The sequence below is a fragment of the Colobus angolensis genome, unplaced genomic scaffold (assembly GCF_000951035.1).
Source record: "Colobus angolensis palliatus isolate OR3802 unplaced genomic scaffold, Cang.pa_1.0 Scaffold113, whole genome shotgun sequence".
Lineage (NCBI taxonomy): Eukaryota > Metazoa > Chordata > Mammalia > Primates > Cercopithecidae > Colobus > Colobus angolensis.
The window spans coordinates 4,049,138-4,072,289 of NW_012112364.1; the positions used below are offsets into that span (position 1 = coordinate 4,049,138).

General features: G+C 40.4%; 2 protein-coding genes, 1 long non-coding RNA gene and 1 pseudogene across 5 annotated transcripts in view; 3 read left to right on the forward strand and 1 right to left on the reverse strand.

Annotated features, from left to right (window-relative positions):
• Positions 1-5,676: 5,676 nt before the first annotated feature.
• On the reverse strand, positions 5,677-8,337 carry C1QTNF9B-AS1 (C1QTNF9B antisense RNA 1). 2 transcript variants are annotated; one of them, XM_011958775.1, is made up of 4 exons: positions 8,235-8,337; positions 7,736-7,778; positions 6,250-6,396; positions 5,677-6,168 (listed from the first exon to the last, which is right to left on the reverse strand). In XM_011958775.1, exons 3-4 carry the CDS (start codon positions 6,252-6,254, stop codon positions 5,850-5,852), a joined length of 324 nt encoding a protein of 107 aa, XP_011814165.1. In that variant the 5' UTR covers positions 6,255-6,396; positions 7,736-7,778; positions 8,235-8,337; the 3' UTR covers positions 5,677-5,849. The 2 variants fall into 2 exon arrangements, with proteins under 2 accessions (XP_011814165.1, XP_011814159.1); XM_011958769.1 differs by having other exon boundaries at positions 5,684-6,168; positions 6,331-6,396; positions 8,235-8,331.
• On the forward strand, positions 5,718-6,683 carry LOC105523773. The gene is made up of 2 exons (XR_001003642.1): positions 5,718-5,755; positions 6,270-6,683. It is a non-coding gene; the product is annotated as an uncharacterized LOC105523773 (long non-coding RNA).
• MIPEP (mitochondrial intermediate peptidase) overlaps positions 8,338-23,152 on the forward strand; it is a 151,785-nt gene continuing 136,970 nt past the window's right edge. The window contains exons 1-4 of the mRNA XM_011958800.1: positions 8,338-8,655; positions 11,547-11,720; positions 16,171-16,259; positions 18,619-18,705. Of these exons, the coding sequence (XP_011814190.1) occupies positions 8,467-8,655; positions 11,547-11,720; positions 16,171-16,259; positions 18,619-18,705 (539 nt within the window). The 5' untranslated portion in view covers positions 8,338-8,466. The remainder of the gene's footprint in view (positions 8,656-11,546; positions 11,721-16,170; positions 16,260-18,618; positions 18,706-23,152) is intronic.
• On the forward strand, positions 22,487-23,131 carry LOC105523791 (annotated as a pseudogene). Its single transcript, XR_001003645.1, has one exon. The product of XR_001003645.1 is annotated as a high mobility group protein B3 pseudogene (transcript).

A 23,152-nucleotide genomic window follows, 5' to 3' on the forward strand; every position in this document is an offset into this window, starting at 1 on the left:
CTCGTGATCCACCCGTCTCGGCCTCCCAAAGTGCTGGGATTACAGGCTTGAGCCACCGCGCCCGGCCGGGTTGAAAATCTCTACTCTAAAAACCTGAAGTTCCAAAATCTGACACTGTTTGAATGCAGACATAATGCCCCCAGTGGAAAATTCCACATCTGACCTCATGTGACAGATCAATAGCAAAAACAGTCAAAACTTTGCTTCATGCACAAAATTACTTTATAAAATCCTGTATAAAATTCAGGCTATGTGTATAAGGTATATATGAAACGTAAGTGAATTTTGTGTTTAGACTTGGGTCTCATTCCTAAGATCTTTCATTAAGTATATGCAAATATACTAAAATCAAAAGAATACAAAATTTGAAACATTTCCGGTCTCAGGCATTTTGGATAAGGGATATTCAATCTGTCTTACTAGAAAAATACAATTTCTATTCAGTGTGACAGAAACTTAAAAATGGACTTACCAAACTTGGACTTAATAGATTCTTCTCAAAATGCTCATTTTTTCCCACTTGATTTTTGACGGGAATTTTTACTTTCAAATTTTTTACGTCGAGCCTGAAAGGTAGATTTTAAAATAATTATCCTCACAGATACATTTCTAAAATATCACATACTTTCTAAACATCTATGATTATGTAAATTCTTACAGATTTGAAAAGTCGATGATTGGGAGGCTATATCATCTCTACCTATATTTTGTGGATAATGGGGAAAATTTAGGAATAACATACAAAAATTATGCATTTCAAAATAGCTTAAAGGTGAACTTTATCCTTGGCTTCACACAGATGTGCTTATTATCCTAACTCATACAATTCTCATTCTACTTTTTTTTTTTTTGCTTTATAAATAATCAAGTTGCTTTAACTTATGCTTTTTGCATGTAGTCTTGAGTCTTAGCACTTCCTGTAACATCTGTGATTTGATCCTTCGCTTCTTGGAACTAAAACAAATAATCATAATAATAAACTATATTCATAATCTAGTACAACTCTGCCCATCACCTGCTTTTGTAACTACATTTTATGGAAACACAGCCACACCTCTTCAATCTGCATATTGTTTATGGTTACTCTTGTACTGTAACTACGGAGTAGAGATCCTATTGCCCACAAAGCCTCACATGATACTATCTGATCCTTTACAGAAAACGTTACCAATCCTGCTCTAGGACTAAAACACAACATTATTCTATTTTTCTGTGTTTAAATTATATTTGATTAAATACTCAAACTTACCAAATTTGTAAAATGGGAAAAGATAGGAAATAAACACATGATAAAGCTTTATATTTTTGAATTCCAAGCAACCACCACATCAACTTACTTAATTTTATTTATTTGTGTGTACACATCTAGTTTTATTGTAATAATTTGTATACTTTTAACATTTAAAACTAGCATCTTTCCAGTAAAACAAAAAGAAAATCTAAAAATAAACAAAAACCAAACTACAATAGACAACGTCAATTCCAGATGAGATCCTGATTCTCCTATTTAGCAACAGAGCTCAAGCCATCATTAGGAGACAATTTATTTTAAAAGTGTCATCTTCAACTGCAAGGATGCCCATTAAACATCACAAACAGGGCATAGGAGAAGCCATGTTGTAAAATTGCCCATTTAGCCTACCCAAACATCTCAAACCCACCCTGTGCTGACCTTCTGTAACTCCCATTTTTTAGAGGTTTTTTTTTTCTGTTTTCAAACAAGAGAAATTAGATAGACACATGTTGGTGAGTGCTAACTGTTCTTATTCACGGACAGACAGGATATAGTGTCTGAGCCCAATATACAGAGAAAGGAGGGGAAATAAATAATGTTATGCACTACTTTTTGGGAGCCTAGGCACCCTCTAGCTTTTAGCAGAGTGAAGAGTGAAAAAAGAAGATTGTTTTATTTTGTTTTGTTTTCCCCCACACAGCTTCATGCTGTTGATTCCATACAGTGTTTGTTGAGGTACAGGGAGGAACAAAAGTAAATATGAAACAGAAAGGAGTGGAGATTATTTTTCCATAGTATTCTGCTCAAGTTATTTCCTCCCACAATGAGTTGAGAACCATGGTGCAGATATGAGACCTCATAAAAAGGCCAACTGAGCACAAGAGGGAAAAAAAAGACTGCAACTTTCTCCTAGAGACTGGGGATAATTTTTAAAGTTGGAATCCATCAGTGTTCTGTGAGTCATTTTGTCCTTCTTGCTCCTCTCCTTCTTCCCCTTCCTCCTCCTCATCTCCTTCACCTTCATCTTCACCTTCCTTTAATCAATATCTTTCAAACTTTCTTTCTCTTTCTCTCTTTCTTTCCTTCTCCTCCTCCCTCTGCCTCCCTTCTCCTCCCTCCTCCTCCTCCTCCTTTTTCTCCTTGTTCTCCTTCTTCCTGTTGGCCTTCTTCTTTCACTTTATTATTATTTCTATCAGGAGCCAAGTAGCACTGCCCCTCACACCATGCTCCAGCTCACTGCTTGCTCCCCCTACAAACGGTTTTCTCCTCCACCTTCGCCTCACATGAAGAGGACTCGACTATAATTTTAAATATGTACAGTTGTAAATGACCCCGGCTTTGCCAGTGATTATGGAAATTAACATGATGCTTTAGGTGGCAACCAGATGTTTCATGGAATAGTCCGTGAGGAAGTAGCTTCACGAATGCCAGAACACCTCGGTCTGAGTCTCAGCTCCAGCAGTTACTAGCTGTATGACTGTGAGCAAATTAACTTTCTGTGTCTTTTAGAAAATATATATATTATATAAAATATACATGTAAATATAAAATTATATATTAAAATTTATATTAAAATACATAAAATGAAGAAAATAGTATCTACTACACTGGGATGCTGGAAAGATTAAATTTGTGGGATATATGTAAAGTACTCAGAAGAACATGTGGCACATACTGAGCTATCTATCCATATGTATGTGTATAATATTTGCTATTAGCGTCATTATTTGTATTATATTTTACGTTCTGGTGACATGGTGAATGAAAGTGGTCTATACCTGCATTGAATCATTCTTCATGCCACTAAAAATGACAGCAAATGGGATGAGGCCCAGTACATCTTCAGTACTTCATAGAACTTTCACCAGTTCCATTAGCCAACAGTGCTTTCTTCCACTTATAATAATTCATAGATTACTTTTCTCTCTGTACTACTCAGTGGGCAATGATCGCAAATAGTACTTCAATGCAAATAGCACCTCCTGGATTGAGTAGTACATAACTCACATGACAATCAGAGGCAGGCTAAAGCCACTGACCTGAAAATATCAGACTCTATTGCTAAATCAAAGTTTGCAAATCAGTTCATTGGCAGCAACTGTCTACGTTGGGCTGCTTCAACAAGCACACTGATGAGCAGATGAAGATTATGTTATATGGCATCTCAGAAAAGCTGCAGCCAGAGTTTTTCAGATGGTAAAGTGGTATCAATCTACAAATCTCAGTTCTGGCTGCGCAATGAAAGAAGGCAAATTTAGGTTTGTTTTCATAGTGAAAAAACAGCATTTGATTGAACAATTTTTCTCTATAAGACTTAAGTGGTCTTAATTTTGTGTTTAATTGCTTAAAATACACAAAATAAAAGTTTTACTATGTCAATGTCTCAAAAAAAAGAAAATATTGGTGTGGTATAAATATTTAATTGTATTCTAACAACTGTTAAGCTAAACTATTCTTGATTTATACAAAAATAAGTAACATGCATTTCACATATTATTCTCCTCTTAAGCAAATTTAAGGTAAGATAAAATTCTCTCTCATAAAAAAACTAAAAGCAATGTAGAATTAAGGGTGCAATTGTTTTGCATAGACTGGAAAATAAGTGTTGAAACATAACGTCAGACTCAGAACAGTCAGAGTAAGAAATATTGTGTGGCATGTCTGAATGAATGAGGCTAAATGAACAGAAACTGAAAAAGCAGGAAAGACAGCATGTGTAGGGAAGAGAGATGATGAAATCAGCCCAATTAGCCCTGAGGACAAAGTCCAATGCTAGGGAGATAAAAACATATGTCCATACAATAACTTCTAAATGAATGTTCATAGCAGCATTTTTCATAATAGCCAAAAAGTGAAAACAATCTAAACATCCATCAAGTGATGAACGAATAACTGGTATAGCCATACAATAGAATATTATTCAAGAATAAAAAAAAATGAAGTACTGATATGTGCCACAATACAAATGAACTCTGAAAACATTATGCTAAGAGAAAGAAGCCAGTCGTCAAGGAATGACGCTATTTAGATGAAATGTCCAGAACAGGCAAATCTATGGAGACAAAAAGTAAGGACGCAGAGTTTCTTTTCAGGGTGATGTAAACGCACTAGAATTGATCGTGGTGAAGTTTACACAACTCCGTGTGTATGCTAAGATATACTTAGTTGTAATATTTTAAACGGGTGAACAGTATATGTGATTTACATCTCACTAAAGTTGTTTTTAAAAATCTAATGGCAAGATTAAGAGAATTTTCTTTACTTCTTTTTTTTTCTTTTCTTTATTTTTTTGAGACAGGATCTCACTCTGTCACTCAGGCTAGAATAAAGTGGCACAATTGTGGCTCACTGCAGCCTCAACCCCCTGGGCTCAAGTCATCCTCCCACCTCAGCCTCTCGAGTTGCTGGGACTATGGGCTCCCACTTCTACTCCTAGCCTCAGATAAGTTTCTTAATTCTCTATTTTTAATGTATACAGAATACACAATCTAATATTAATATGCTTTTATAATATGTTTTAAATTTTTTTAAATAAAGGAAATGCCCAACTTTTCAAACAGTTTGTAAATTAACCTAAAACATTTGTACTTTGAAGAACAGTATCATGGCCTTTCTATAATGGTTAACCTGAAATCCATGAAATAAAGGGTCACAGATTCTATATCTATTCACAAAAGTGAAGATAAAAATAAGGCAATTTTTGGAACATTCCATGAAACATTCTCCTCTGGTTTAATCTGGCTTGCCTCCTGATGGCAATAGAGAAGTCACTAAAACATACTGTTTAACAGGAAAAAAAGTCTCTCAACTTTTGTGAGGAATGATACATAATTCTCCACTTTTTTAAGGGTATTTTAAGAAAAAAAAATGTATGTAATTGGAGTAATTGACTTTATTTATTTATTTTTGAGACAGGGTCTCACTCTGTTTCCCAGGCTGCAGTGCAGTGGTTTGATTACGGCTCACTGCAGCCTCAACCTGCTGGACTCAAGTGATCCTCCCACCTCAGCCTCCCGAGTAGCTGGGACTACAGTTGTGCACCACCGCGCCTGGCTAATTTTTGTATTTTTTCCAGACATGAGGTTTTGCCATGTTGCCTAGGCTGATCTTGAATTCCTGGACTCAAGCAGTCTGCCCACCTTGGCCTCCCAAAGTGCTAAGATTACAGGCATGAGCCACTGAGCTGGGCTGGAGTAATTGAATTTTATTTTATTTTTATTTATTTATTTTTTTAAGAGTTAGGGTATTGCTATGTTGGCTGGGTTGGTCTTGAACTCTCGGCCTCAGGCAGTCCTCCTGCTGCGGTCTCTGAAGGTGCTAGGAGACCACCGCACCCAGATGGAGTAATTGAATTTTAACCTCTGGGTGTATACTGAACGTGTACACTACTTTGTTTCATTTGTGAGCTCGATTATAGAAAAACCAAAGCTGTTCACAGGGGAATCTTTCACAAACCATCTCTTTGTTTGCTCTTTCTCTATTTAGGAGCAGACGGAAAAGTTGAAGCAAAAGGCATCAAAGGTGATCAAGGTTCAAGAGGATCCCCAGGAAAACATGGCCCCAAGGGGCTTGCAGGGCCCATGGGAGAGAAAGGCCTCCGAGGAGAGACTGGGCCTCAGGGGCAGAAGGGGAATAAGGGTGACATGGGTCCCACTGGTCCTGAGGGGCCAAGGGGTGACATTGGGCCTTTGGGCCCAACTGGTTTACCAGGCCCCATGGGCCCTATTGGAAAGCCTGGTCCCAGGGGAGAAGCTGGACCCATGGGGCCCCAGGGTGAGCCAGGAGTCCGGGGAATAAGAGGCTGGAAAGGAGATCGAGGAGAGAAGGGGAAAATCGGTGAGACGCTCGTCTTGCCAAAAAGTGCTTTCACTGTGGGGCTCACGGTGCTGAGCAAGTTTCCTTCTTCAGATGTGCCCATTAAATTTGATAAGATCCTGTATAACGACTTCAACCATTATGATATAGCAACAGGGAAATTCACATGCCACATTGCTGGGGTCTATTACTTCACCTACCACATCACTGTTTTCTCCAGGAATGTTCAGGTGTCTTTGGTCAAAAATGGAGTAAAAATACTGCACACCAAAGACGCTTACATGAGCTCTGAGGACCAGGCCTCTGGCGGCATTGTCCTGCCGCTGAGGCTCGGGGATGAGGTGTGGCTGCAGGTGACAGGAGGAGAGAGGTTCAATGGCTTGTTTGCTGATGAGGACGATGACACAACTTTCACAGGGTTCCTTCTGTTCAGCAGCCCGTGACAGAGGAGAGTTTATAAATCAGCCACACCATCCATCAGAATCAGCTTGGTGACGAACTTATTCGGATGGTTTTACTTCACTAATTCCTCCAATTATTACAATAACCATAAAAAGGTGAAAACGGAAAAGTTATTCCCAAAACTGATTCTGTGTAACTTACTATCTTTCCAGGAGTAAATATTGAAAAGAGCTGCATGGTTTATTCTAATTTATTTCACATTTCTTATTCCTATTATCTGAAGAATCCTCTGCCGGTGTGTTTGTTGTGGGAAGAGTGTTTTGATATCGTTTTAGTGCTCTGAGGAGTCCTGTGAAGATGTATCCCTCATCTGTGTTTCTGAGGACAGTAAGGGGAAAGCAAAGGGAAATCTTTATTCCATTTAGTACTAGTAACAGCTTTAAGTTGGTGATGCTGTCACACCCCAGAAAGCTGTAGACACTGCTCATTTTGTCTTTTTTTTTTAAACAAATTATTTTTAAGTTCTGGGATACATACACAGAACGTGCAGGTTTGTTACATAGTAAACATGTGCTGTGGTGGTTTGCTGCCTCTATCAACCCGTCACCTAGGGATTAAGCCCTGCCTGCATTAGCATTTGTCCTGGTGCGCGCCCTCCCACTTGCTCATTTTCTAACCTAGGTTTTAATCACCATTCCATCCAACAAATCATTGTTTGATCATTATTTGCCAGGCGTGAATCTCTGTTTGTTTTCTAGGATTGCCCTAATAAAGTACGCAAAGTGAGAGTCTTTAAACAACAGAAACGGACTTTCTCTGTTCTGTAGGCTGGAAGTTTGAGATCACCGTAGCAGCAGGGCCATGCTCCCTCCAAAGGGGCTACAGAGGATCCGGCCTTGCTGCTTCCAGCTTCTGGCAGCTGGTGGCAGCATCACTCCAGTCCCCGCCTCCATCTTCAGGCGGCTGTCCTCCTTGTGTATCAGCCAAATTTTCCTCTTCTTACAAGGACAGCTTCCCTCATCTAGTATGACCCATCTTAATCATCTCTGCAAACTCCCTATGTTCAAATAAGGTCACATGTACAGGTACCGAGGGTTACGACTTCAGCATCTCTTCTGGGAGACACAGTTCAACCCAATCTGCCCTCTGAGTCCCAAAGTTGATTTCCTTCCCGTGTGCGAAATACATTTTCGCCCCATCTCAACATTTCCAAAAGTCTTAACACTTTCCGCACCAACTCCTCTCACCATCTACGTCATTAAATAAGCTACAGAGGAGACCTACTGGGTGATTCATCCTGTGGCAAAATTTCTCTCCATGTGTGATCCTGCGAAACCAGAAAAGTTAATCCACTTTTAAAAGACAGTGGGGCGGGGGCGGCGGCGGCGGGGGCCGGCATAGGGTAGACAGTCCATTCCAAAGGAGAGAAAGGGGAAGGAAAAAAGGGATCACGGGTCCCAGACAATTCTGAAACCCTGCAGGGAAAATCCCATTAGACTGCTTTCACTGTTTCCCATCTAAAATTTTTAAATGAGCTATGCAAGAGTAAAAAGTTACTGGACACAGACACCAAACAGAGACGTGCAGGATGAATTCACCAAGAGAGTTGGTTAAAAGGGAAACTTCTCCTTTAGGCCTATGGCAGGCACTTCTTGTTTACTCAAGTACCTACCATCTCTCAAAAAATATCTGATGTCCACCGGAATTCGAATATGTCATGATTTTGCCCGCGCCCAGCTCCTTGGTCACTTGGGAGGGAAGCACAACCCTAGCCTTTCCTTACTCTGGACACGGGGGGCGGTAAACCGCGACGACGGCTGAGAAGGCAGGGGAGCGACGCTCTTGCTCTCCGGACGTCAACGTGCCCACGTCCTGAGGCCGCGCCCAGACCCGGAAGCGGGAGCGTCACGTGGGGCGGCGTGGGCCGCTGCCTGGGAAACGCCGAGCCCGCGCTCCGGGCGAAAGCACCAGGGCAGGGGTCTCGCGTTGGAGGAAGGGACTGATCCGGGGATAGAATGCTGTGCGTCGGAAGGCTGCGCGGCTTCGGGGCCAGAGCAGCAGCTCTGCCGCCCCGGTGGGCGGGCCAGGGAAGCCTCCAAGCCGGGATCCGGGCCCGAAGGGTCAGCACCAGCTGGTCTCCCGTGGGCGCCGCCTTCAATGTCAAGCCCCAGGGCAGCCGCTTGGACCTGTTCGGCGAGCGCCGGGTGAGCGGCGCAGGAGGAGCTCCCCTCAGTCCGCGAGCTAAGCCGATCTCTGCTCCGCGCGGCCAGCGACACTCAGGGCGAGATTGTTTGGGCCTGGGAGGAGGCGGGCAGCCAACCCACCTCGTACAGTGGCGTCTTGTGTGCGCTCTTGATGAGGTCCAGGTCACCTCTGCTTTGAGGGGCCGGGCTTAGTGGTCTCCTCCCCAGAGTGTCGGGTCCGGGAACTGCCTCTGCATGAGCCACTTGCTCCACGTGAATCTGAATAGTTCGTCCTGGCAGTGGCCGTGAATTCGGCCTGCCAGGACCCGCCTTCTGCATACATTCACCCACACACCCGCTAAAGCCCTTTAGTTCCAGCGCTACAGTCCTGCCTTAAGTGGCCTGTCCCTGTGCCTTCACAGGCGGTATCACATGGTCTTGTTGCAGGGACACGGCTGCCTGTAGTCGAGTAATGGTAGTTTCATTGATACATGAAATTCCATCACCTATTAATTTATTTCAAAGCTTTGGGCTTTCTTGTTTTAAAACACAAAACGCTGTTGAGACCACTCTGACACCCCATAGTGCCGTGGAATTGGTCACTTTGATTTCTTACCCCAGGAAGTAACTAGAGTGCATTGTCTAGTGGAAGATGAGAAGAAGGCAAGGTTGGAAAGGACTTACCTGATGCCTGTTCTACTTGGAGTTTGTACCTTTTGTCCGTTTTAGGTTAAGGATTACTTTTATTTTTGCCTTTTAAAATTTCATTATAGTGTATTGCCTTATAAAGAGGAGTCTAGGATATTGTTGCACTGAGCTAAGGTGTATGATTCTGGTTTTATCCCCATTATCAGCTTTGTCTATTTTAAAATTATTTTGTGTGAAGTTTGCTACACCACCTTCCTTAAGAGTATACAATGTTGGTATTAACATAGTTGGTGTGAGAACTACTTGTAGGCGCTGAGGAGAAAGACGTGCGGGGAAGCCTGATTTTGGGTAGATGAGATGTAACGAATTTTAGCTTTTATTTTTCCCTTTTGTATCATGATACTCAGCACCGACAGCACATTTTCAAATTTGTGAATTGGTTTTTGCCTTGAAAAAAAAAGGTTTATTCAGTTTTTTAGCATTACGGTCACTGGTAATCCCAGAGTTAGAATTCCCGAGGGCAATACGGGCAGGTTGTACTGGGAAGTGGAAGTAGTCTGCGCTTGGATCAAATTAAATCAATGTAAAGATGACATTTGTTTTTGGTCCTGATTCTCCTTTGTCCCCCACTGACTTTCTTTTATTTTTTTAACTTGTAATATACTTTGAAGAGAGATTAATAGCTTAACTTCATCCATCCCTTGCTGTAGAAACAGTAGGCCTTATCAGGCCTGAAGGTTTACCTGCTGCTATTTCTGAAAGTTTATGTGCTAAACACCTACAAAGTTAATTAACAAAGCCTAGCGTCTGCTCCGGTCATTTGTTTCCTTCATTGAGTTCCCCCCCATATGGTAGACGTTCTGTTGGATAGCCGGTTAAAGAAATGAAGGGCAGGGCTCTTGGGTCTGGAAGCTCACCTTTTCAGGAGAGACTTTCAAACAGATTGTAATTGAGATTGTAATTGTAATAGAGAAGTATGGAAAAGTGTGGGCTTTAGAGATGTACAGAGCGGGTTCGAGTTCTGGCTTTGCCAATATTAATTTGTGACCTCAAAGAAGTTTTTTCTAACTTTTTTTTTTTTTTTTTGAGACGGAGTCTTGCTCTGTCGTCCAGTGCCGCGATCTTGGCTCACTGCAAGCTCTGCCTCCCGGGTTCACGCCATTCTGCTGTCTCAGCCTCCCCAGCAGCTGGGACTACGGGTGCACGCCGCCACCCCTGGCTAGTGTTTTTGTATTTTTAGTGGAGACAGGGTTTCACCGTGTTAGCCAGGATGGTCTCCATCTCCTGACCTCGTGATCCGCCCACCTTTTCTAACCTCCTAAAGCATGTGTCCTGATCTGTAAAAGAATGATACTCTGTTCTGTAGGATTGCGTGATTGAAATGAGAACCTGTGTAAAGTAGCAGGCGTACTTCATGGTATGCGGTGGGTGCATATTAAATGCTTTTTTTCTCTGCCTTCCTGAGTGTGCTAACAAGTGTGATTGAATAGGTAACAAGAGAATGGTCATTCCCATTAGATCAGTGATTTTTGTTTTTATCAAGATATTGAAATGTCTTTGGAACATATAAAATTTGCCCCCAGTTTCAGCCTATGATTTTAATATGTTCATTAAATTTTTCTAAAGTATCTATTGCTTTGTGGTCAACTCATCCTCTCTATTTGATAGTTGTAGAATAATTGGTACTGTGTACTGAGATCTTACTCTGTCAGATATTGCTTTTAGTACTTTACATATCCTTAGTATGTGTATCCATGCTGTAAGGTATGTATTGTCGTTCCCATTGTACATGATGAAAAAAATGTGAGGCCTAGGAGGAGAAATAACATGACCAGGGTTATAAACTAATAATAATTATGGCTAACATCTATCTATCAAATGCTATGTGCTAAACACTGCTATATACATATATATATACACACACACACACACGCACACACATATATTTACATATATTATCTCATTTAATTCTTGCAGCCACTCTTAGGTTCTGTAGAAGTGACAGAGCTGGATTTTGAACCCATATCATTTTTTTTTCAGAAAATAGTTAAAAATTGAAGAAAAATTATGTCCTGGAAACATTTTTAGTGTAATTTATGTGGAGTGATATGGGGAGTATGATAGTGGTATCTGTGATCACAGGTCTAACATGATACCCCAATGAAAGCCAAGATTTCCTTTGTGATAAAAGTAAGTTTAGTAAATATTTTAAAAGCACAGTTTTGAATTTTGGTTATAAATCAGACGTATTCTTTGGTTCTAAGGGTCTTTTTGGAGTTCCTGAGCTCAGTGCCCCAGAAGGATTTCATATTGCACAAGAAGAAGCCTTGAGAAAGACAGAATTGCTTGTGGACCGTGCGTGTTCCACCCCACCTGGGCCGCAGACTGTGCTGATCTTCGATGAGCTCTCGGATTCCTTGTGCAGAGTGGCCGACTTGGTAAGATGCTTTGCCTTAGACTTGAAGCTACCTCTCTTTCAACCTGCTAAAATTTAAGTGAAATTTATCCTTCGTTGTTTAATATTAATATTAGATTATAAAGTTAAAAATGTCTGAAACTGTTTGAGATCCATTAGGTGTGATTTTTTATGATGAAATATGTCATTAGGAATGGGGAAAACGTTATCAGAAAAGGTGATATTTAGAACTTGTACTTTAATATGTATATTTAATAAAATATACATGTAATATAATGAATGATTAATATAGCAAATATTTGCTATAGTTGGGTAATATATATTTACATATATATTCATTTGACAGAGGTTCTTTGTGAACGCTTCTCCCCAAATTCTAAGAACACTTTATGTGTACGTTTACAACACAATTCCTCTTTTTCTTTTTTTTGCTGTAATAGAGACAGGGTCTCCCTGTGTTCCCTGGGCTGGTCTTGAACTCCTAGCCTCAAGTGAACCTACTGCCTCAGCCTCCCAAAGTGCTGGGATTATAAGTGTGAGCCACTTCTTTTTCATAAGAGGTGTGAGAACCAGTTTTAATAAACCTTTTCAGGAATGCTTTTTTTTTTTTAATTAAAAAATAAGTTTTAACATCAAAATGGTTGTAAAGCCTTTTTTTTTTTAACATTTTAAAATTGAAATAGAAGTGTATACCTAGATCTCTTCACCAACTAGGAAATCCATTGCTGAGATAGCAAAATTTTCTTTTTCTTTTTTCTTTTTTCATTTTTCATGTTTAATTTTAATATACCTCATGTATATATTCATGAGGTGCACGAGATGTTTTGATGGGGCATGCAGTGCACAGCAATCACACCCGGGAAAACGCCGTCTCCATCCCCTCAAGCTTCTATCCTTTGTGTTACAAACAGTCCAGTTATACTCTTAGTTATTTTAAAATCTACCGTTATTATTGCGTGTAGTCACCCTGTTGTGCTATCAAATAGCAGGTCTTACTCACTCTTCCTGTGTTTTTGTACCCATTAACCATTCCCACCTCCCCTACACCACCCTGCTACCCTCCCCAGCCTCTGGTAACCGTCCGTCTACTCTTTATTTCCGTGAGTCAATTGTGTCTATTTTTACGTCCCACAAATGAGTGAGAACGTGTGATGTTTGTCTTTCTGTGCCTGAGTTATTCCATTTAACATAGTGACCATCCATGTTGTTGCAAATGACAATATCATTCTTTTTTATGGCTGAGTAGCACTCCATTGTGTGTGAGTCCCACATTTTCTTTGTCCAGTCATCTGTTCATGGACACTTGGGTTGCTTCCAAATCTTGGATGTTGTGAACAGAGCTGCAACAAACATGGAACTGCAGATATCTCTTCCATATACTCTTTTCCAGGAAGCGGGATCTTCTATCAGCCTGAAGGAGCCAACTCTTGGTGACTCTTGTCAAGGAAAGCAGCACACACAATTTAAATAGTGATCATTTATGATCCTGTCTACATGGTATTGAACTACATAGGTTTTTCCCTCACATTCAGTCAATGTTGAGCACCTACTGTGTGCCAAACACTGTCTAAGCACGAGGTATATGTGCAGGAACGAAACAGCACAATCTCTTACTTCATGGAGTTTATATTCTAGCATTAACTTGTTTTAGATTTAACTAGGCTGTAGGCCCTTTCTACAGCCTATTTAGCTGAAGAAGCTTTCTCTGGATGAGCTGAAGTAACCTCAGCATAGCTCCATTTTCACAAGAGGGAAGAAAGGCACTGGGTGATGAAGGGATGTGCCCTCTGTCGCCTGGCCAGCGTGTGGTGCAGCTGGGCTGCCAGACCAGGCAAGATATCTGTCAAGCTCTTCTTCCTCCTGTTCCAACCGTTTCAGGGCTGGCTGGCTGCTCAGGTCTCATGAACCCTTACCTGGAAAGGTTGCAAAGTTTGTTAGCCTCTCCATCTTTAAAAAAAATATGTACTTGTTTTTAAAATTATTATAGAGTAAAATTGACTTATTTTGGAAGATGGTACAGTTCTGTGAAATTTAGCTTGTATAAATTTGTGCAACCCTCACCACAATCAGGATACAAAGCTGTTCCATCAACCCGCAGAAGTCTCCCTTTATAGTCACACCCACCCCTCCCCACTAACCTCTGGCAACCACTAATCTGTTCTCTATCCCTATAGTTTTGCCTTTTCTAGAATGTCACCTAAGTGGAATCCTGTATACCTTTTGACTGACTTCTTTGACCCAGCATAACTCATCCCCATCTTTATTTTTTCCTTTTTTGGAAAATTTCCTTCCACCCATGCACTTGACTTGAGCATTAACACCGTTCAGATATGTTCACCACAAGCTTCCCGGTCTTAAGGAAACTGATAAAGTATCTTATTGTAAAGGGTTTTTCTCTGGAGTGAAGTTGCAGGCTCTGGGTAGTTCTGTTTGTACTGGGTGTTTGTTCTGTGCCTCCAGTATGTGCGTAGGAAATGTGTCTGAATGGTGGGGGAGCTGTGGAAACGCACTGCTCAAAAGAAAGTTTCATACCCTGTTCACCTAATTGTGTCACTGAAATCAGAAAAGGAAAATCTGTGTCAGTGAATTTCACTGTATAGTCAGTCCTCCAGATGGGGGATCTGTGCAGTCAACCTACCTTGGATCAAAAATATTTGGGGAAAAAAAAATTTTCATTCATACTGAACATGTACAGACTTTTTTTCTTGTCACTGTTCCATAAAACAATACAGTATAACAGCTATTTACATATTATTTACATTCATTAGGTATTACAAGTAATCTAGAGATGATTTGACGTATGGGATGTACTGTGTATCAGTTATATGCAAGTACTGCACCATTTTCTATCAGAGACCTGAGCATCTGTGGATTCGGTTGTCTGTGGGAGGATCTAACTATTGCCCACTGATACTGAGGGGTGACCATTGCGTGGCTGTCACAAATCCCAGAATTCACTGTGTATGTTTTGTCTTGGTCTTCATCTTAATCAGTATTCTAGGATTTTTTTTCTACATTTTCGCTTTTGGTCTTACTAAAAGATTTTAACTTCTCTGCCCTGTATCTTATTTTGACATTTTTAATATTTATGCATAATAATATCTCATTTTGAAAACTTAAAAAAAAAAGGTATGATTTATATATGCAGTTATCTGGGTAAAAAAGAACCTTTCTCTGTTTTCGATTTTTAAGATATTACCTGCCAGTAAGATTAGTACTGTTATAAGACAATCATTTTATAAACTGTTTTTCACCAAGTAGTCGTTTTATTTTGTTTTCTTTTTTTAATACAGTTTTTATATAACAGAACTGTTTTCCTCATCACTATTACAAATCAGTTTTTAATATGTATGCTAGTGTTTTGAATTTTAATATTGATTATAAATTTACAACCTGTAGATTAGTAATTTGTAAAAAAAAATGTTGTAAATTTACGTAACTCATTTTTCAGCTACTTTGGTACTAATGTTATTTTACCGTTACCAATTGTTACAAGAAATATACCAAACTATGAACTTAAATGTTTTGGCATTAAAAACTATTTGATAATAAAATTAGGAAATTTTATCTTGTGGTGATTTTATTTCATGTTATAGTCACACATTTTCTTGGCAAATGAAGAAAATATGTAGTGTTTTGTAGTTTATCTGCTTTTTGACATGAAAATGAAAATTTAGTTGTACATCATTTTATGTTTTTAAAAAAGAATTTTCACTCATTTTAACTTCTAATGACTTCAGTAGCAGCAGCAGTAGTTGTATACAGTATTATGTGGAGACTGTGAACTCATATTTTATTAAAAGGACTATAAAGAGACTGTGCCTTTGTTTTCTGCACAAAGACTACAACGTAGTTAAATCAAAGACTAGAATGTAGTTAAATGGGTTTTGAAACTATACTATATGTGTTAGTTAAAAAAAGCCTCTAAGAGTTGTTTTCTGGAGATAAGTTAACATGTGAGAACCATACTGCAAATAATTTTAGCCAGAAAGTTGTAGAATATTTGAAACCAGTGCCTGCTCTTTTGAAATAAAGAACTAGAGGGCGTGGTGGCAGGCACCTGTAGTCACAGCTACATGGGAGGCTGAGGCAGAAGAATGGCGTGAACCCGAGGGGCGGAGCTTGCAGTGAGTTGAGATTGTGCCACTGCACTCCAGCCTGGGCGACTCTGTCTCAAAAAAAAAAAGAAGAATTTGCTTGGTGTTTATATTTGAAAGAGAAAAACTTTTCTGAAATAAAGTTAATAAAAGTTTTTTTTTTGGAATGAAACAAACTTGGTTTCAAGGAATAACAGAATTAATTGTTCTGAAAGAAGCTGCTTTGCTTTTCTCGCTTAGGAAAAAGTCAGTAATAGAAATGCATAGGCCAAGCCAATGGCACATCTTAAAACCTGGTTTTCATTTTCACCCTCAGATCCTGGAAGAAAGCTTCTCATCAAATTCCCTTTTGGTTTTGTCTTTCCCCTTTATTAGGCTGATTTTGTGAAAATTGCTCACCCTGAGCCAGCATTCAGAGAAGCCGCAGAAGAAGCTTGTAGAAGTATTGGCACCATGGTAGAGAAGTATGTGCTGTTCTCCTGCCCCCTTCTGTGCCAAGTCCTGTTCTCCTGCCGCCTTCTGTACCTAGTCCTGGGTGATCCGGTTTCATGGACTTGTGCAGTTTTGTCCAGTCCATAGTGCTTGTCCCCCGCCCAGCAGGGTGGGAGGTGTGAGTGACCAGGGGTGGCCAGAGGGAGGGCTCAGGACAGGCCAGTGGCTCACCTCACAGGCGGGCCCTGGGCCTCGGGGCTGGTTGTCAGTTCTTTCCGTCATTTCCTTGTCTGTAAATGGGGTGTAAAGTTAACCCTGCCTCAGGGTCCTTGTGAGGGTTAAATGAGATCAATGTAAAGGTGTCCCTTGATCATCTGAGATCGTAGACACCCAGGATTCTTGTCATCACCATTATCACTTACCTTAAACAAGGGCTTTTAGTATTCTAGTGGCAAGTTGAACTTACTAGATTCTGGCTTGGTTAAATTGCTGTTGCATCAGTGGCTGTGGGCCACAGGGCGAGAAGCCAAAATGCTGTATAAACACTGTCCTTGTGGCCCCTGTCAGTTGGAATTAGGGGAGTCTAGGGAGGCCGTAAAAGTCTGTGGGAGGGCTGGAGCAGGCTCTGGCTGAGGCTGTGATGGAGTGAATTATTTTAAAGTGATTTTGAGGTAAATGTAAATGTTTTTAAGCCACTTATGAGAGCTCCATAGTGCTTGTTAAAATAACTTATTGGTGGACAGTGCTGTATTCCAACACACTTAGCTGCATGGCACCATGCCAGGCAGTGTATAGAGCTAGGGAGAGCCCTGGGCTCGCCAGCGTGGATTTACAACAGGGAAAAGGGGGTAACACGAGAAGACAATTTCATATACCAGAAGTTGTTGGAGGAGGAGAGTGATGGCTTCTCCGGTTAGACGAGGCTTCCTTGGAAGACCCGGCACTTCAGGATGTGCAGCTGCTGCTTTTCCCCAGGTCGGGCCACGTGTGTTCACTTTGGCACGATCGTGTGTGACTTTTCCCACAGCCGCTGCAAACCAGCTCGCGGAATGGGGTAGAACTGGGCCCTGCCGAGTGCAGGCGCTGGGCACGCTGACGGGGCTGAAAGCGGGGACTCCCTGGGAGAAAGCTTTGCCTTTCGGGAAAGGCCTCTGGCAAGTCGTCCGCAGTGGGCTGCCTGCTCGAGGCGCTCTGCACACTGTTTCCTGCCGAATTAGACACAGGCCGGTCTCATGGACAGTCACTCTTCGTTTTGTGGGAGGACAAATACAGACAGAAGTGTGGGCTTTATCTCAAGGTCTTCCAACATAAAACATAGTGGGAGAATTTCCTTAAACCTCTGCAGTGGGGGCAGTGCGGGCAGCCTCTGAGCTACTGTCCCTTTGCCATGGAATGGCTCCATGGGTGAGCAGGTTAGGAGGTTAGGCCTCCACACTCACTCTCTCCCTGACTTCTGGGACGTGTGGGAGTCTGGCCCTTCTTGGTGAGTGTTTTTGATGGGTAATGACTACTTCCATTTCACTAGTATTTGAGAAGGCCCATGAGAATGGTAACAGAAACCCTTCGATTCATATAAATCATCAGTGTTTTTTGTGAACCAACTGAGGAACAGGAGTATCGTTGAGTCTGCGAGTAGGGACTGGTGAGTGGTTCTTACAACCTTATCCCTCCTTGAAGACCTACCCAGCAGGGTGCAGGTTGTATCTAGACCCAGCTCACTATTCAGCTCTGAGAGGGCCGTGGCATTTGCATTTAGGGAAGAGGACTGGGTTCCTGCCAGTGGTACTATGGGGTGGGTTGGGACCACTGCCCAGCCTTGGGCCCTTTGCTCTCTGGGTGGCACAACTGCTCAACAGTGGCCATGGTTCATTCACATAGGAAATGTGTGCTGCACACATGATCTCATTTAATCCTCATGGCAGCCTAAGGTCTAAATAACGTGTCCAAGGTCCCAGAGCAGTTACAGGGCCACTCTTGCATCCCAGTTGCATGACGCTGAAGCCTGTGTCCTGAGCTCTCCCTTACAGCGTTTTTAAATTTAAAAATTAGCTGGGCGTGGTGGTGTGTGCCTGTAGTCCCAGCTACTTGGGAGGCTGAGGTGGAAGGATCACTTGAGCCCAGAAGATTGAGGCTGCAGTGAGCTGTGATTGTGCCACTGCACTCCAGCCTGGGTGACAGAGTGAGACCCTGTCTCCAAAATAAGGGAAAGAAAGAAGGAAAGGAGAAAAGGGAAGGAAAGTGGGAGGAAGGATGGTTACACCGTTCCTGGTAGGTTATGCTGTTCAGCTTCTGGGCATGTGTATGGTACACTCTGACACCATTCTTTTCATGTAAAGTTAAAAATAAGGTATTCAAAAGTGATATAATTTTTTTAATTTCTCATTTTTCTAGGTTGAACACAAATGTGGATTTATATCAAAGTTTGCAAAAATTACTAGCTGATAAAAAACTTGTGGATTCCCTTGATCCAGAAACAAGGTACTCACTCATTTCTTTGCCTTGGTTGTGACTGTTACTCTAGGGGTGAGGTTGGGAGACTTTCCCTCAGGGCCTCTGTACTTGCAGCCTCTTCTGTCTGGAATGTTCCTCCTCAGGTATCTTTATGACTCCTGCACTTTCTCTAGGGCTCCACTCAAATGGTGTCTCCTCCCAGATCTTTACACAGGGTCAGACTCCACCCTCTGATCCTGATTTATTTTTCTTCATAGCCCTTATTCCTTCCAACGTATCCTATGTGTTTATTTATCCGTCATCTATCTCACCAGACCGCAGGCTCCTTGAGGGTAGGGCTTGGTCTGTTTTGTTCCCAGCTGCATCCTCAGTACCTACACATTCGTGGCATGTGGTCGGTGCCCAACCAATGAGTGAACTCCTGTAGACAGTTAATAATTATACTTAGCTTTATGCTCAAAGTTCCATAATTGATACTATCAGAAAATATAAGCAAATTGATTTTATCTACTGGGAGGATGTCAAGATGCTTGTAATGATGTGCTTTGGTTCATTAGGCTACATTTATACATCTGAATCGAAAAGGCCTTACTTCTAAATCAGCACGTTAGAATATTTGCTGTAGGAACCTAGACATCTTACTTCTTTGCTCCAATGCAATCGTCAGTGGAGCAGCATTCGTCTTTAACCTGCTTATATGTATGTCATAACACAGATTAACTTTTTTCTCATGTATTCCTGTTTTATCTACTTTTTATTGGTGGGACGCTTCCTCCAAGCACTTGATTCTTTCTGGTCCTGTTTCCTTCTCCGATTTTGTCTCCATACATGGCTTATTGGCCCCAAATGGAGCCATTTTCTATAGGGACCAATGGATCGTCCAGGTCGCTGTTAATCTAACACATGAGCAGTGTGGTATGTGAGTAGCTCAGTCTTCGAGGGGTTATTTTCACCTGCCTGGCAGGTGTGCAGGGACCTAGTGTTGTTTTACTTTATCAGTCCTGATGCTTAGGACACTAGTAAAGCTAGCTGTGTCATCACCGTAGTTTAAGCTTTACCGTTATCTTGCTTTCATTAGCAAAGCAAGGAAAAATTGAATTCCTAAAAATTTAATTGTGCCAGATTTATACCGAACTGGTACTGACTTTGAATAACAACAAACCAATGTAAAAAATAGAAGGTTATTCATAATCTCTATTTACTAAAGATCGACATGCCCCTGTTTGTGTATAAAAATGGTAGTGGACTAGCAGACCATTTTAGATAGAAAGGACTTGTAGTGATAGGATCCATACCACATTTCTAGATATTATTAAAAATGCCAATAGGAATTTTTAAATAATAAAATGATAAATATGTTGGGGAAAATAAACTGAGTAGAATATCAGTCAAGAAAAGAAAAGCAGCTTGGAAGTAAGAGAGAAGAAGAATTGGAAGTCGTAATTATTGCAGTACCATGGCACTTATATATCATTGAGTATTGGCTAGCCCCTAGAAATAATTATATTTTGGAACCATTCATATGGCAAAATATAAGACAGTGGCTAAAGCAAAGAATTACAGATTTAATAAACTCTTGTCTGGTAAGTTAATGCACAGAGGAAATGATTTAAATTAACTCGTCATCTTATTCTTAGATTCAATCCTTGAAATACTAGTTCTCTGAGATGTTCAGAAATTTTCTCAGAAGGGTTCCTTCAGTCAGTAAGTTTGGAAATCTGATGTATCAATGTATTTCCCTGCTTGAAGAATTTTAGTAGTTTAGAGTCTCTGAGAAGGCAGGCCATAAAGAAACCCGTTTAACTTTGGGTTTTTCCAAAGCCATTAAGAGCTTTCATGTATGCAAAGAAGATAATCACATTCTCCAGAAGATATAATGGCGGGAAAATTCTAGTTGCAAGAACAGCCAAAGCTGTAACACATGTTGGAATGAACTTAGGAAGGTAGAGGAACTGCGACACACATGACACCTGGGAAGCATGCAAGCGACCGAAATGGAGAAACATGCTGTATTCTTAAGGAAGAAGAAAGCTCAGTAGTGTTTATTATTATAAGTTTAACGCTATCTAATTTATAAAGAATTTTTTTTTGTGACTTAAAATGATTTTGAAGTCATAGAGAATAAATATGCCGGAATCGGCAGGAAAACTCTTGTAAGGAAAAGTACTAAAAAGGGACTTATACCAGGCAGTAGAACATATAAAAATACTGTATTTAAAGAGCATTATACTTAAAAATGCCAGAATAGTCAATGAGATCAATGGAAGAATAGAGAAAATTTAGACACAGACACAGATGTATATATATATACAGTAAGACTATTTGGTATGTGCTAAAAGTGTCATTTCACATCAGTAGGGAAAGACTTGGTTTTCAGGAAATGATGTTAGACCAGTGGATAACCATTTGGGGTTAAAAAAGTAGATTGATTAAAGATGTAAATATTTTTAAAAGAAATTATAAAACTAGTGGTAATCTTGGGATGTGGAAGGTCTTTCTTGGCATGATACAAACTCATACCGCAGAAAGATTTGTTGATTTTTATTATATAAACATTGCAAACTTTAGTATGGCAAAATGCTTCCACATTCAAAGTCAGAACACAAGAGTGTGAAAAAATGGTTCTTATGTGACAAAGGGTTAATATATTAACTATGTGAAGAGAACTTTGAAATTACCTTAAAAAAGGAGGAAAGAAAACCCCCTTATAGAAAAATGGGCAAAAGATTCTCTTTGGGAAACTCTCATTTCACAAAATAAGGAATAGCGACAGATGGCCCTAAAACTGATAGTGTGCCACAGGTGTAACAGTGGCAACAAGTGTGAAGTGGGTGGAAGTGCATCTCCAGAATGGAACTGCGGGGTTGGACTTTAGCTTCAGAGCTCACTAAGCCCTAGTTTTCTCCTTTGTAAAAGGGAAATAAAAAGTACTTCCTAAGAATCATATGAGATGTAAGGAAAATAATTTGTATAAAGTGCTTTGCTCTGTACCTGGCATGAGACCCGCCACCATTAAGGAAAAGTAGAATGAAGCAAAACCTTGTCAGCCGGCAGCTGACAAAGTTGAAACAGAATAAGAATAGTACTTCTGGTTTGGGATGATGGGTCCTCTAGTTACGTGTAAGTTGATAAGTCTTTATGGAGGAGCATTTGGTAATCTATATCAATGTGCATACTTTTTGATTAGTTTCTCGGAATTTATCCTAAGGAAACAAACAAAGATTAAAAAATGTAACAAGAATTTTTATTATATTATGGTTCACGGGAGTGGGAGAATAAAAACATTTGCATTCTAGATGACAATACAAAACAAGCATCAAAAGCCAACTTTTTGAAGAACGTTTAAAGACGTGGAGAACTGTTCAATGTTTGTGATATAATTTTACAAGAAAAGGCAAGTGTAAATGTATACAGTTGGCTTTAATTATTCTAAATTCTAAATTATTCTAAATATATAATATATATATAGCATTAAAAGTAGATTGAAAGGAAATACAAGAATTTAATAGTCATTATCTTTGATAGGATTAGTGATTTTAAATGTTTTGTATGTTTCTGCAATAGTTTTGTCACATAATAGACCTATATTGTGTAATACGATAAACGTACACTATAAATTTCCATTCAAGGTATATTTGACGTAATAATCAGGAAGGTAAATATATCTACTTTGAACACTCAAGGAAAGCCAAAAGAGTAGATCAAATATTTGATTATTTCCATTAAATGTTGTTGGTTTTTTTTTTTTTTTAAATAAAATTAAAAAAAAAAAAAAAAGGTGTTACATTTGAAATTGGTTCCGAGCCACGCGTCGTGCCTTGCGCTGCCCAGACTAGCGAACAATACAGTCAGGATGGCTAAAGGTGACCCGAAGAAACCAAAGGGCAAGATGTCTGCTTATGCCTTCTTTGTGCAGACGTGCAGAGAAGAACATAAGAAGAAAAACCCAGAGGTCCCTGTGAACTTTGCAGAATTTTCCAAGAAGTGCTCTGAGAGGTGGAAGACGATGTCCGGGAAAGAGAAATCTAAATTTGATGAAATGGCAAAGGCAGATAAAGTGCGCTATGACCGGGAAATGAAGGATTATGGACCAGCTAAGGGAGGCAAGAAGAAGAAGGATCCTAATGCTCCCAAAAGGCCACCGTCTGGATTCTTCCTGTTCTGTTCAGAATTCCGTCCCAAGATCAAATCCACAAACCCCGGCACCTCTATTGGAGACGTGGCAAAAAAGCTGGGTGAGATGTGGAATAATTTAAATGACAGTGAAAAGCAGCCTTACATCACTAAGGCAACAAAGCTGAAGGAGAAGTATGAGAAGGACGTTGCTGACTATAAGTCAAAAGGAAAGTTTGATGGTGCAAAGGGTCCTGCTAAAGTTGCCCAGAAAAAGGTGGAAGAGGAAGATGAAGAAGAGGAGGAGGAGGAGGAGGATGATGAATAAAGAAACTGTTTATCTGTCAAAAAAAAAAAAAAA